The sequence below is a fragment of the Durio zibethinus genome, chromosome 14 (genome assembly GCF_047325235.1).
Source record: "Durio zibethinus cultivar Kanyao isolate XHJ-2024 chromosome 14, ASM4732523v1, whole genome shotgun sequence".
Taxonomy (NCBI): domain Eukaryota; kingdom Viridiplantae; phylum Streptophyta; class Magnoliopsida; order Malvales; family Malvaceae; genus Durio; species Durio zibethinus.
This window is the reverse complement of record NC_143175.1, coordinates 21300753-21314220: the sequence shown is the minus strand read 5'-3', so window position 1 is coordinate 21314220 and position 13468 is coordinate 21300753. Positions and strand designations below refer to the sequence as shown.

The following is a 13468-nucleotide window of genomic DNA, read 5'->3' as shown; positions in this document are numbered from 1 at the left end:
TATAAAGTGTTTTCAATATAATAAAATTTTTTTGGCTAAAATAGTAAATAAAAAATTAACTAATTTGTTAAAAATAAAATAATGAAGAATGAGGAAAAAAAATATCATCCGAATATGAGATTTTAAAAGTATTTTGAATTGTGATGCTTTATTAAATTTTTAGATGAAGATATTTTTTAAAATATTATAAGTGTATTGAAATATTTATAAAAATTTTCAATATAATAAAATTTTCTTTTTCTTCAATAAAACAAGAAGAATAATAATTCAATAAATAAAGTCAATAAAATTTTTAAAGGAGTAAAATAAAATGTTTGCATCAATATATTAGCATATTGCATTGCATGCACAATATAGATTTTTACAAAAAGTAAATTTAAGCTTATGAGAATGAGATTCTAAGGTATTTTGAAAAGTGATGCTTAAGAAATTTTTATGTGAGAAAGAGTTTTTATAATGTTATCAATGTATTAAAATATTTTAAGAATTATTTTAATAGAAAGGTTCTAATTTATTTTTTTTGAATAAAAATGGAACAATAAATAATAAAAGATATTAAAAAAAAATCAAAATTTCAATAAGAAAAATTAAGGAAATTATTTTTCAAACATTGAAAATAAAATTATTTTTATCAAAATTAATGGATAATACATAATTAATTGGTACTGTTTTAAATAGGTGCTGTGAATGTACTAATTTTTTCTTACAAGTAATTGATTTTTAGACCCAAATTATTTTTCAGATTTTAAAATTATTTTTTTAATAAATTTTAATATTTTATTAAAATGATAAATTTGAATAGGTGGCTAATCTCACATAGTCAAAAAAGATTGATAGCAATTTCTTTTTTTTTTGTTTTTTTATTTTTATTTTCAAATTTATCGAGTAAAGAGAAAATCATTATGATAATTGTTATTTTTACACACATACACATATACACATATATATGTTCATTATAAATTTTTATTATTGATTTTAGTGTATTAAATTCACAGACTCCACATCATACCTTCACAGAAACAAAAGTTGGGGCCGTCTCATTTGAAAGTTTAAGAAAAAAATCATCCTTAGCAAAATGTTCAAATTGCACAATCGTGATAATACTTTTCTTGCCATAAGCTCTAACAGTAACTTGAGGTAAGATCTTACCCTTGCTAAATAAGAATTGATCCTAGGTATGGTTGGAGCAACTTTTCTAATATATATATATATATATATATATATATATAAATATATAGATATATAGATATATATATATATATAAGTCAATTATACACGATAAAACAAAAAAAAAAAAAACACTCAAAAACATGTACACAAAGCTGCTTACATTTTATAATATTATAATTCTTTATCAATAATGCATGTGACATGGTATCTACAATTTATTGTGATAGCATATATATTTATATATAAAAAAGAACAAACAGGATACATGTTTTTAAAATTTAAATCATATATCAATTTGGTTTTTAAATTTGTTGATGGGGTTTTTGGAGGTCTTAATTAGAAGGAAAAAGATTAGGTTGAAAGGAAATATAGCTATGACCTATAGTCAGAAAATACGGTCAGATGACGTTGAGGTTGTTATTCCAAAACACATTTTAACACTCAAGTCAATGCGATGCTTGAGATTGAGTTAAGAAGTAAAGAAGAGGGAAATGATGAAATGTGTGTGAGAAGCTTCATTGGAGGAAAAGTTATAAAGAGTTAGGTCTAGTTCTGTGTTACTTTAAGTATTTGGTTTTCCACCTACCTTTTATGTGAGATCAACAGTAATATTTTAACTGAAACAGTTAATAATTTTAAGTAAGCGTGAACTATATTTAATGATCTCAGATAAATTAAGTGTTGATGAATCAATTTTAACGTGATTGTTTTGACAAGTTATTAATGAAACTTTAGGTGAGTTCCCTTTTTTGGGTAAAGGATGGGCAATCTACTTAAAATAAATGACATGATTGTTTATATGTGCTTCTTTTAGACAATTTAAAAACTCAACTATTTTAATTTTGACCGTTATTTAGATGTAACAAAATTACTTATGATTTTTATATTTTTTATGTTATAATGAAATAATTTTTTAATTAATCTTTTTTAAAAATAAAAAAAATGTATTAGAGTAGTTAACATTGAAAAAGAAAAGAAAAGACAAAAAAAAAGGTAGTAATACTATTTCAACGCAATTTTCTCCTTAAAACTTCCTTTTTGTCAATGGTGACCCAATGTCCATGATCATTGCTCCTCAATTTCTTATTAAAAAATTTAAACAACTTGCAGATAGTACAGATAAAGAGTGATTTTTTTTATATACAATTTGTAAAATTCTTTGATAAAAAAGTTACATATAAAATTTGTGAAATTTTTTATTAAAATTGATCACATAAAAATTAAATTAAAAAATTAAATTGATACATTAAAAATTTTATTATATATGTCAAATGTATAAAATTTATAAAAATTTATAAAAATTTAAAAATTTTGATACATTTTGTAGATAAATAATTTTTTAAAAATATTAATTAAAATTTTTATAATTAAATAAATATAAATTATTGTTTTATTAATTTTAATTAAACATTTCAACAAAAAAAAAAAAAACCAAATCTTGTCAACTGAAATGATGCCGCGGAATTAGTGTTAATTTTTTTTTACAACAAGAAGATAAAAAAAAAAGAAAAAAAAAACTTAACAACTAATCTAGAAATGGCAATCCTGCAATAAAGTACAAAATTAAATCTACTTTGATAAACTCTAGCTTGATAAATATTCCATAGATAAACTCAACAAAAAACACAGAGAGAAAGTAAAAGCTCATTTTTGCTAAGAAAAGTGTTCGAAGCATGTCAGGTGGATACCCTCACCACCCTCCGGGCTACGGCTACGGCCCTCCACCGGGTCAGTCCTACACAGCCGCTCCATACACTGCCGGCGCCCCGCCGCCGCCTCAACCCTACGGTGCCCCATACGCCGCTGCACCATACGGAGCACCTTCTGCTCCCTACTCTGTGCCTCCAGGGGAGAAGCCACCAAAGGACAAGCTCCAGGCACACGGAGTCGGAGGCGCTCCTCCAGTTCACGGCGGAAGTTATCCTCCTGCAGGGGGTTACGCTAGCCCATTCGGGGCTCTGTTGCCGTCGGCGTTTCCACCAGGTACAGATCCTAACATTGTGGCTTGCTTTCAAATGGCTGATCGAGATGTAAGTGGGTTTATTGATGACAAAGAATTGCAAGGAGCGCTTTCTTCGTATAATCAAAGCTTCAGTTTGAGAACCGTTCGTTTGCTCATGTATCTCTTCACCAACACTAACACCAGAAAGATCGGTCAGTTTGTTTTTTTTCGTACTTGCATTATTATTTTAAATTAAAGCTTTAATTTCACTGCTTTTCGACCACAATTACAATTGAATTACGAGTGCTGCTAAATTAAGTAATTTTATTTATAAAAATTAAAAAAAAATAAAATGTAAAGGGAAAAGTGGGGAGCGCATTAAGCAGGGCCGTTGAATTATTAGGTTAATTTTACATTGATTGACTAAAATAACCCTCGTATACCATTATGCCACACGTTTTCTAGGATTTGTGCAGTGCAGCAGGGATATTTGGGTCCATTCGAGAGGTGTCATGTTTATTACGCGGGGACATAGAAAAGATATTTTCTCAATCATCTATCCCTTATCTATTTCGACACAATGTATAAAGATGATGTGACATGTTGTAGGGGTTTTTATGTAATTAGGGTTCATTAATTATTTTAATTTTCTTGTTTTTTTTGTTTCTTGGGAGCATTGGATTTGAATCTTTTATGAAAATTTGACCTTAATGCAGGTCCTAAGGAGTTCACTTCAGTGTTCTATAGTCTTCAGAATTGGAGGGTAATTTCCATGAGAATGGTTTTTTTTTTTTTTTTTTTTCTATGATTGAATTTATGGGGTTTTATTCAATTACAAGAAAATGGGGGTATGGTGCGTGCAGGCCATCTTTGAGAAATTCGACAGGGACAGGAGTGGTAAAATCGATGCCAATGAACTGAGAGAGGCACTCTTGAGTCTAGGATTTGCAGTCTCCCCGGTTGTTTTGGATTTGCTTGTATCCAAATTTGATAAAACTGGGGGCAAAAACAAGGCCATTGAATATGACAACTTCATTGAGTACGATTTCTGTTTACCATGTTTCACTTAAAAAAATTTGCAGACCATTAATTTCATTGAATTAGTCTCATTCTTCTCTCTTTTTGTTTCTGATGCAGGTGCTGCCTTACAGTTAAAGTAAGCTCTCATTCTGTATTTCCATTCTACTCGATGAGTTTTGGTTTTGTGTTAATGGTTTTAAACAATGTTCTTTGTTTGCGTAGGGACTAACTGAGAAATTCAAGGAGAAGGACACCATGTACAGTGGTAATGCGACTTTTACGTACGAAGCGTTTATGCTCACCGTTCTTCCATTCCTAATTGCATAGGTTAATGGAAAATATAATAATAGTTTTGGTTTGTCTATGATAGCAATAGTATATAATAATAAAGCTTGAAAAAGCGTTTGAATTTGTCTCTTGTATTTTGGAGTCAATGCCAAGTTTTTATGCAGTTTTCACTTGTGATGTTCTATTGTTCCATAGGGCCCATGTGTTGTTACTTTCTGAAAGTTTTGCTCACGCTTGTCGCGGGCCTTTTACTCCTATTGGACTTCTTATTTTCTTATTGTACTTAATACGTGTAAGGCCTTTTGCTCAAGGGAGGCCCTTTGTTTTTCTTTAGCCCATATGTTTGTTATTATCGTTGCTGGAATAGGGAGAGAATGTGCTGATTATCTATAATTATTACATTATAATTAAACAATAACAATTCAAAAATTCAGAATTGCATGAGGTTAATTAAAATTTTATATGGAGTTTATATTTATAAATGGTAAATTTTTATATTTTTTATTATAATAATTGAATAATTATAAAATTATAATAAAAATAATTATAATTGAAATCTTGAAATCAGAAAATCTCATAATGCAAGAAAAAGATGGGAAGAATATAATATTCGATTATACAGTATAATTTTAATTTCTCTCTCTCTCTCTCTTATCGTTTTTTTCTTCTGGTGATCAGAATAGTTGCTATTTAGTATTTACCGGAATTTGTATTCGATTCATATTGATTCTGGAGTTAATATCAGAATATTCAAACCAAGTTTTGTATTAGCAACATAAATGTATGTATCATTTTTTTAATGGATGCGTATATATCATTGGAAGGTTAATACATAGATATCTTTGATAAGCGTATTGTCAGAATTACAGGAATCAAATTCAATAATTTGTTCATTGCGAAAGAATTAAGTATTATTGCTACAATCAAAATATAGTGATTGGGATAGAGAAGGGAGAGAATTAATTTTATTTGGATCATGGTGGAAACGTCTGTCACATATATTTAGCTATGGGACATCAATTATTTGATTCATCAATCTATTTTAAGTACAGACAGCACTCCCTTATATAGTGTTAATACCGTTATATGGGGTTCATCAATCATCAGTTTTCAAGTCTTAATTACCGCTCGTCGGTGGATCATACAGTAAGACAGGTCTTCCATTCAGTGGTTGAGTTGGCCTTGCGTTGTTTCTGTTTTGCTGAAAAGGAAAAAAAAGGAAGAAATCAACAAAGGAAATTGAAGTTTCATAGAGGTCGTAAGGGTAAATGCAGGTATTGAGATTAAAATTTCACCATGAAATTTATTTTTTAAAAGAAATAGATGAACCATTTGAATTAAATCTTATACATAATTTTATATAAAAAAATTTCAAACTCATAATGAGTAAATAAGAAATTTGACTCAATTTAGAAACACTTACAGGAGGAAGGACATGCTTTAATGCATCAACTTGAGAATGGGAGACCGTCTTGACCTTTATAATTAAGATGATAACAATATATAAGTTAAGAAACATTAATCCAGTAATATATAAGTTGAGAGGCGGTCAACAGGGATGTTGAGTAAAAGACCTGTTGGAAGACTTTCCAAACCACACCCTCTGAGCAGGAAGGAGTTGTAAGTGAACCCTTGTATCGATAATAGTTTCTGCCAGGAAACTTGATGCTTTCTGGATTAACAGGCCCCAGTGGTCTGTCTTTGGTTTTAAGAGTTTTTAAGGAGCCAAACAGCTGTTATGAAACCATGCAAGGACAAGAAAAAAACCAACTTAATTAAAGCAATAACTAAAAACCAAACCCAAAGATATTAACTATATAACATGAAAATTATATCAATCAACATAAGAAATAGAAGCTTTCGATTCATTTCGTTAAATCTCATCTTATTATTCATCTCAAGATTTGGATTCGAGAATTTTTATATGGAACCTTAAATTCCATCACTAGGTGTCCCTTTGACTGTAAAATTTAACTGTAACAGTACTTGTCATGAAAACGCTTTCAATTCAAGTGAAGAAGATTCTATATCCAAAAAAAAAAAAAAAACAAAAAACCAAAACAAGAGGTTGACAGACCCTATCAATGAAGGGATCAGGCGAGCCATATCGGTAAAGAATTGCAACAACCGCAGTCTGATTTTGATCGCTCGTATGAACTATGTGAATCTCCAACGGATACCTGTAAACAAAAGTATATGTAAACATTTCTTTTAGAGGAAAAGAGAAACAGAAACGGTGCTTTCCTTTCATTACAAATGAATTGAATTTTTTGAATGGAAAAGGCAATTAGAAAATAACAAGAAAAAATTATACCTAATTCCATTGAGGGTGTGCTCCGCAGGTGAGTGCCAGTGACAGTTATCCACTGTATAAACAGTCCCATTTATAGTAATGCTTCCAGCATTCCCTAACCATACCACCTGAGGAATATCAAAATTTTTTCAACTACTTGTACAAGTAAGGATGGGTTACAAAAAAAAAAAAAAAAAGAAGACAGGAAAAGTGGAAAACAGTCAATGTATATATATATTTTTTACCGCAGCATATTCGGTATTATTCCTCAAAACAGCAGGAGCTGATACGTAGTTCCTTTGCAAATCTCCCAATTCAGAACGAACCTGAACTGCTTCAATATTTATAGGAGATTGCTGTCGTCCAATGCTGCAATTTTTCCATTCTGGTTTGAGTAAGCCCCAACGCGATGGCCCCCTGCCTGATGCTTCATCGTAATTAAATTCATGATCTGTCGCACCCCCCAACCCCAAAATTTAGTAGGAGAAATTTTTTTTCTGATTTCATGAATTCTAAATATATAAAATTCTAATATATGTTGTTACAATTAGCTGCTATATTCTATAGCTTATCTTGAATATGAAACACAAATAAAAAGAAAATATATCAGCTTCATAAAATGTCCGAAGTCCAAAATTTTAAAAATCTTTGAATAATCAAAGGCCAATATATAGTTATTGTCAACAAAAGGTAAGAGAAATGAAAATGTGAATTAATACTGGCTTTGCTTTTAAGTGAAAATGTGAATTAATACTGCTTTTGCTTTTACTTTTCCTTTATCCCAATGAACAATAGTATCAGTAACTTTCATATATTAGCCAAAAATGAAATTTATAACTTCATTGTATTTTACTTTAATCTTGTCACTTTTTGTTCGATTACTCAACTTTCTTGTCTTTCAAATTTCTGGCAAGCAAAGTAATCAAGTAGGATAATATATAACAGACAGGCAATGTGATTTCATATAATGGGTTTCTAGCAAGAGAAAAAAAAAGTATGAGAAAAAAGAAAAAAGAAAGACAAGATGTGAAGGAAAATCAAGGCAAGAAAAAAGCATATATATATATGTAAAATGCTTAAAAGTTAGTTAAAAATATATAATAGAAATGATGATGCTACAGTAATGTTATTTAAAAGATAAATAAATAGATAAAAATAAAAGAAAGAAAGCATAAGAGAGAAATAATATATACCCTCAGACTCAGATTGAGAGTAAGCTGAGAGAATGAGAGAAGAAAATAGGAAAAAGCTAAAGGCGAAGGGTGTCTTAAGATTGATATTGCTGTACTTCATGGTTTGGTTTCCTTCCTCTGTCTCAACTCTCAATCCCTCAAATTCCTGACATGGTTCAGCTTCTTTGTCAGAGGGATTTAAAAGGAAGCTGGAAGTGGCGAGTGCAAGAGTACGTGCGACAAGTCTATGCATGGCCCCTTTTAATTACTCGCATCATCTAGACTACGCTTACACTATTCCAAAATGGACAACATTTTATGTTTTAGAACTATTTTTTTTGTAAAATTTACTTTGGAGTATTTGATTTTGATGCATTATATATTAGTATTGCGTGTCATCTTCTTGATAGTTTAATTGGTGACATTCATGAATTAAACAAAAGCTGAGGACAATGTCGGTTTTATCATGTCTTGAGAGGAGAAATTTTGAGAGGACATCTTGGGTAGGTCTGCTTGTGAGATGAAGTTGGATTTTGAGGCTTTCAGCATTTCATCTAGTTTATGAGTTCCTCTCGGCGGATGCTCGGAGAGTGAAGTTTTTCAAGGCAATGAAAATGATTTAGTTTTATTTATTTTTTCTTTTGTGTTAAAAAAAAAAAGAGCAGGGTTAATTTCACGATACAATTTTAAAATTCTCAACTTGAAAAATGAAAATATTAAATTTTTACTTAATTAAGTTGCGTTTTGACTTTAAAATTAAAAATTAATATTTTTATTATACAATCTAAAATCAAATAATTAACCATTCTTTTATATATTTTAAAAAAATTAAAGATAAAAAATGTTATAATGGAAATTAAAGATGGTATATTAGTATATCGGGTGGTCTAGCATGGATTTATATTGAGACTGTGTTTCCAATTACTAACAAACATATATAATTTTCAACTTAATTATTATTTTATATCCTAGCCAGGAAGCGGTAATAATAAACTCCTACAGGGTGACAATTAATCTTGTAATTAATCTTACGTAAGTATATATAGCAGAGATTAGACAATTACAATAGAACATGTTGTTATTATTTGGTACTTACTTTTTTGGCAAAAAAAAAGTAATTTCCTTGAAAAAGTCAATGCAAAAGTTTCACTATATATAATTATAAAATAGAGCATATATATTTTTTTGATTTGAAATCACTCGAGATTGGACTTTATTACTAATTTCAAGATTCTACATCGGATTACACACTATTATTGATTATTTATAGATTTTACCTTAAGATTAAACAAATTTATTTTATATTTTATGTATATATCTAGTGAGTCTTTGCTTTTTTTTTTTTTTTGTCAATTTGATACTCATTTAACTTTGTAAGATAACTTTGCATCACGGCTTGAATTATCTAAATCTCTGCTCAAGTTTTCATCTCACATTTGCTATTTCAGTTAAGCTAAAATGACCGACTTTTTAAGATATAATTCTATATGAACTTTTAATAAAAAATCTTGTCTTGCACTTTCTTTCCAAAATTCTTATAATTTTTTTTCTAATACATGCAATAAGGAAAGATAATAATAGTTTTACCTCCTTAATTTCTTAATTTGGTTTTAATAGTCATGTAGTTTTAATTTTGAATCTCTAAATGTCATGGAATTTTTTGAGTTATAACTTATGCCCTTTTTTTTTTTGTATTTGATATTACCCATATTAATTTATATCACATGATCATTAAAATTAAGAGTTTAATATTTTATTAATAAATCATGTGCAACTTTTCATATGTTGATGACAAGCTTATTGGATATCATGAAGAATTCCTTACTATAGAAGAAAAAAAAAAGAACTTTTCTTTCTTTCCTTTTCTGAACTTAATGAACATTATGTCGTTTGAAATTGTGAATGTACTAACTAGAACTATATTTGTTTCATCTACCAATTTAATTATCTTAGTTGTCTTTCTGCCATTTTGTAACGTTATCATCAAAACCCACAGCGAAATAGTATGTGTCCTTGTCATTATTTATTAATCCACCTTACCCTTTTAAAAGCGTTAATCTTCATTTAAAACCAATCTTTCACATACAGAGGGAAACAACCATAAAAACAATTAAGAACTAACTATCCTTTCCTAATTATTTTAGTACATTTAACAAAAAATTTAAAATGTATGAAATTGATGACTATATATATTTGAAATATTGCTATTTGATAAAGGATTTTTTTCACTTTGATCACTAGTACGTTTAAGAACCTATTGAATAATATCATATAAGTTTTAATATTTAATAATAAGCTATTTTTTATATTAAAAAATATAAATAGTTACTAAATATAATATCGGAGTTGGTGGACCACCTAGATTACTTCCTGAAAATTGTTGTTGCACAAAATTCATAAGAGTATAGAATCGATCATGTAATTACTAAAATTTTGCATGTTCTTGGTCCATTCTAGCATGTTTTTCTTTAATTTTAGCATGCTCATGTTCTCCTTTTGCTTTCATTTGCTGAAAATATTGTTGCAAGTTTGCAACTCCTCTTTCAATATAAAAATGTCTCTCGAAGACTGACTTGCTTAGAATGTAAATTGTTGAGAGCTACGTCCATAGTAGCTGGATGGTGTTGGATCTAATCTAAGGCCTTGGACCCGTCCATGTCTTTCTTTTCTAGCAACTTCTGTGAAAATTCAAATTTTCAATTCTTGCATGTTGATAGAACCATCAGATGCTACTTTAATCTCAATAACTATTTTCTCTTTCACTTTCTCCTGTAAATTAATCAGGTAAAACTATCAAGTTTAATGATTAATTTATAATATATTTAAAATAGTAAATATTTACTTTCTATATAAAACAAATGCAACAAATTATCATAATTTCTTATTTTTTGACATTTAGGTAAGATTTGTATTTGTGTGTGTGGATTAATCGAAAAAGTTCTACAGGTCCAATTTTTTCACCTATCTCTATCTCCTATATAAAAACATATATTATTGTTAACTACATATCAATTGCAACTTATTCATGCATATCAAGCCTGTCAATCAAGTTAAAAAATTCAAATAAGTTTAATCTCATGTATTTAATCTATCTAAATTGTTAAAATAGAAATATAACTGTAAAATTATATTTTTGCCCTTTAACAGCACAAAAATCTTAAACAAATATAAAAAATAAAAGTATTTTAGCCTTTCACAAATATCAATCATGGAAACCAAATTCAATTATTTGGATAAGTTTAGTATCATATCTTGAAGCTATCCAAACTGTTAAAACAAAATAATAACAACATCTTTGTATTTTTGCCTTTTAATGGCAAAAAAAGTCCTAAACAAAGGTAAACAACAACTTTTTCATATATATCAACTGTGAAAATCAAGTTCAATCATTCGAAAAAGTTTAATATCATGTTTTGAAGCTATCTAAACTATAAAAATAGAAAAATAACAGAAAATTGTATTTTTACCTTTAATTCATCAAGGTGAGCTTGATTTTTAGTTTGGTTAACTAAAAATTTAGCTAATTTAATCATCCTTTTTTAAAATTGAGATTTATTTTCAATCAGATGGGATATTCAAATATTATTGAAAAGATTATAGGTCTCTGTTTAGACATATCACAAATAACTTTTTTTGCATTGCGTCTTTTTTTTTTTTGGACAATTTGATGCTATGTGACCTTCTTCTTCACATATAAAATTTTTGCATTTTTGTTTACTAGAAGTTTTTCCTCTAACAACAAATTTTTTGCCTTTGGTAGCTTTTTTCTTAGGTTTCCATTTTTTCATAAAATATTCTTTATCTATTTCATTTGAAAAAAAATGATTTGATTGTTTTTCACAACCAAATTCAAACTCATTTTTCAAAATTTTAGTGCATTGTTTATCACTAAGTTTGCTTTTGACTGGTTTTGCTGCCTTTTGTTTAAGACATTATTTAATAACTTATTTTTAATATAATTAACTCTATTACCTTAGGGTATTTTTGCAAAATTTTTTCTATTTTTGCTTTTGTAACAAGTGGTATTTCTATCGATCCATGTTTAGAATCGTTAGCTATAGTATCACCACTAAATTTTTCAATATGGCATTTAATCCATGGTTGAAAAGTTTTGAAAAAACTATTTTGATAAATATAATCTTTTTTTATGATTTGTAATTTTTTAAGTTTTTCTTCTGAAATTGTACGAGTTTTTCCCATATAATTTATTAATAAAGTCATTTTTTCTTCAACTTGGTTAACTGAACTTGAAATGGAAGAGGTTTTTGACTTTTTTCCTTGATTAGAAGATGTATTTGTCATAAAAAGAAACTTTATTTCACTATCAGACGTATCTTATTCAGATTCAAAAAATAATTCGTAAAATATTTCTTCATCAGATAAATCTTTTGCAAAACAAAGGGTTAAATCTTGTTGTTCAAGAGTTTTAATAACTTTTTTAGCACTTCGTCTGGTTTTTCCATTTTTTGATATTAAGGCTTTTGATAAATCTAAATAAGTTTTTTCTGTAGCAACATTTCTCTTGTCTAGAGATTCAATGTTGGTATTATTAGAACTTTAGGATGAGATATACGTACTGTTTGTACTATTAGATCTTTGAAATCCTAAACAAGAATGTTTATGTGGAGTAGCAAAAGATTGATTGCTAGATAGACTTTCTATATCATCTTTTCGATTAGAAAATGAAGGGATTGAAGAGGGTAGTACCATATCAAGCTTTGAATTAGAACTACTTGCTTCAAGATTTTTAAATATATGTTGTTTCTTAATGCAAAAAATTCTAAATAGATGATTCTGCGATGTGTAGGTCTTTCATCTGAAATATCCTCCAATAACCATCTTGTAGGTATTCAAAGATCTCTTAGATCCATAAATCTGGATTTGATTTCTGAATCAAAAGTTTTAGGTCCAAAAATTTCAATGATTTTTGGATCTATTTGTTTGATAGATGTAGAAGTATTATTTGTTAATTCATAAATAACGGTCCATTGATATAAAGATCATAAGCCATTTCTTTTAAATTAGAATTTTTTGTTTTAATTTTTAGCCTCAAACAATCTTCAATCAAAGGATCATAAATGGATATAAAATAATTTGGTCTTACTTTAAACCAAACAACTCTTGTAATTAAATTAGATTGAATTCCTCCAATTATAAAATTAATAGGGTTTGAAAATCTTTTATCCATTAAAATAGCTAAAATAGGAATGCTTTTTCCTGAAATAAAAAGAGGTTTTATAGTTATCATAATAACTCCAATATGTATATATTTAACCTTGGGGTATTTTTGCAAAAATTTTTCTCTAATCTACAGTAAAAAGTATTACTAGTGAGAATTCCAACCAGTATTGATTTGCTGTAAGCAGTATTGTAACAAAAAAATTTATCTCAATTTGCTCAGAATCCTAACCAATGAACTCCTATTTCATATTTTAAAATTGTCAAACAAATAGAAAATCTATTGACACCACAAAAAATGTCTAGTATAGAAATAAAATATTTCTATAACCTTGGTCTTAATACAGAGACATATAATTTTCTCAATAATATTTGGAAATTCCATCTTACCGAAAATAAATCTCA

General features: G+C 28.3%; 2 protein-coding genes across 2 annotated transcripts; one reads left to right on the top strand and one right to left on the bottom strand.

Annotated features, from left to right (window-relative positions):
* Window positions 1-2795: 2795 nt before the first annotated feature.
* Window positions 2796-4753, top strand: LOC111293902 (calcium-binding protein CBP-like). The gene is made up of 5 exons (XM_022886955.2): window positions 2796-3324; window positions 3829-3875; window positions 3976-4151; window positions 4250-4268; window positions 4355-4753. Exons 1-5 carry the CDS (start codon window positions 2844-2846, stop codon window positions 4457-4459), a joined length of 828 nt encoding a protein of 275 aa, XP_022742690.1. The 5' UTR covers window positions 2796-2843; the 3' UTR covers window positions 4460-4753.
* Window positions 4754-4882: 129 nt separating this feature from the next.
* Window positions 4883-8153, bottom strand: LOC111294872 (alpha carbonic anhydrase 4-like). Its single transcript, XM_022888193.2, has 7 exons — window positions 7907-8153; window positions 6959-7164; window positions 6735-6841; window positions 6498-6600; window positions 5995-6153; window positions 5844-5897; window positions 4883-5621 (listed from the first exon to the last, which is right to left on the bottom strand). The coding sequence occupies exons 1-7, from the start codon at window positions 8136-8138 to the stop codon at window positions 5538-5540; spliced, it is 945 nt and encodes a 314-aa protein (XP_022743928.2). The 5' UTR covers window positions 8139-8153; the 3' UTR covers window positions 4883-5537.
* Between the last annotated feature and the right edge of the window lie 5315 nt (window positions 8154-13468).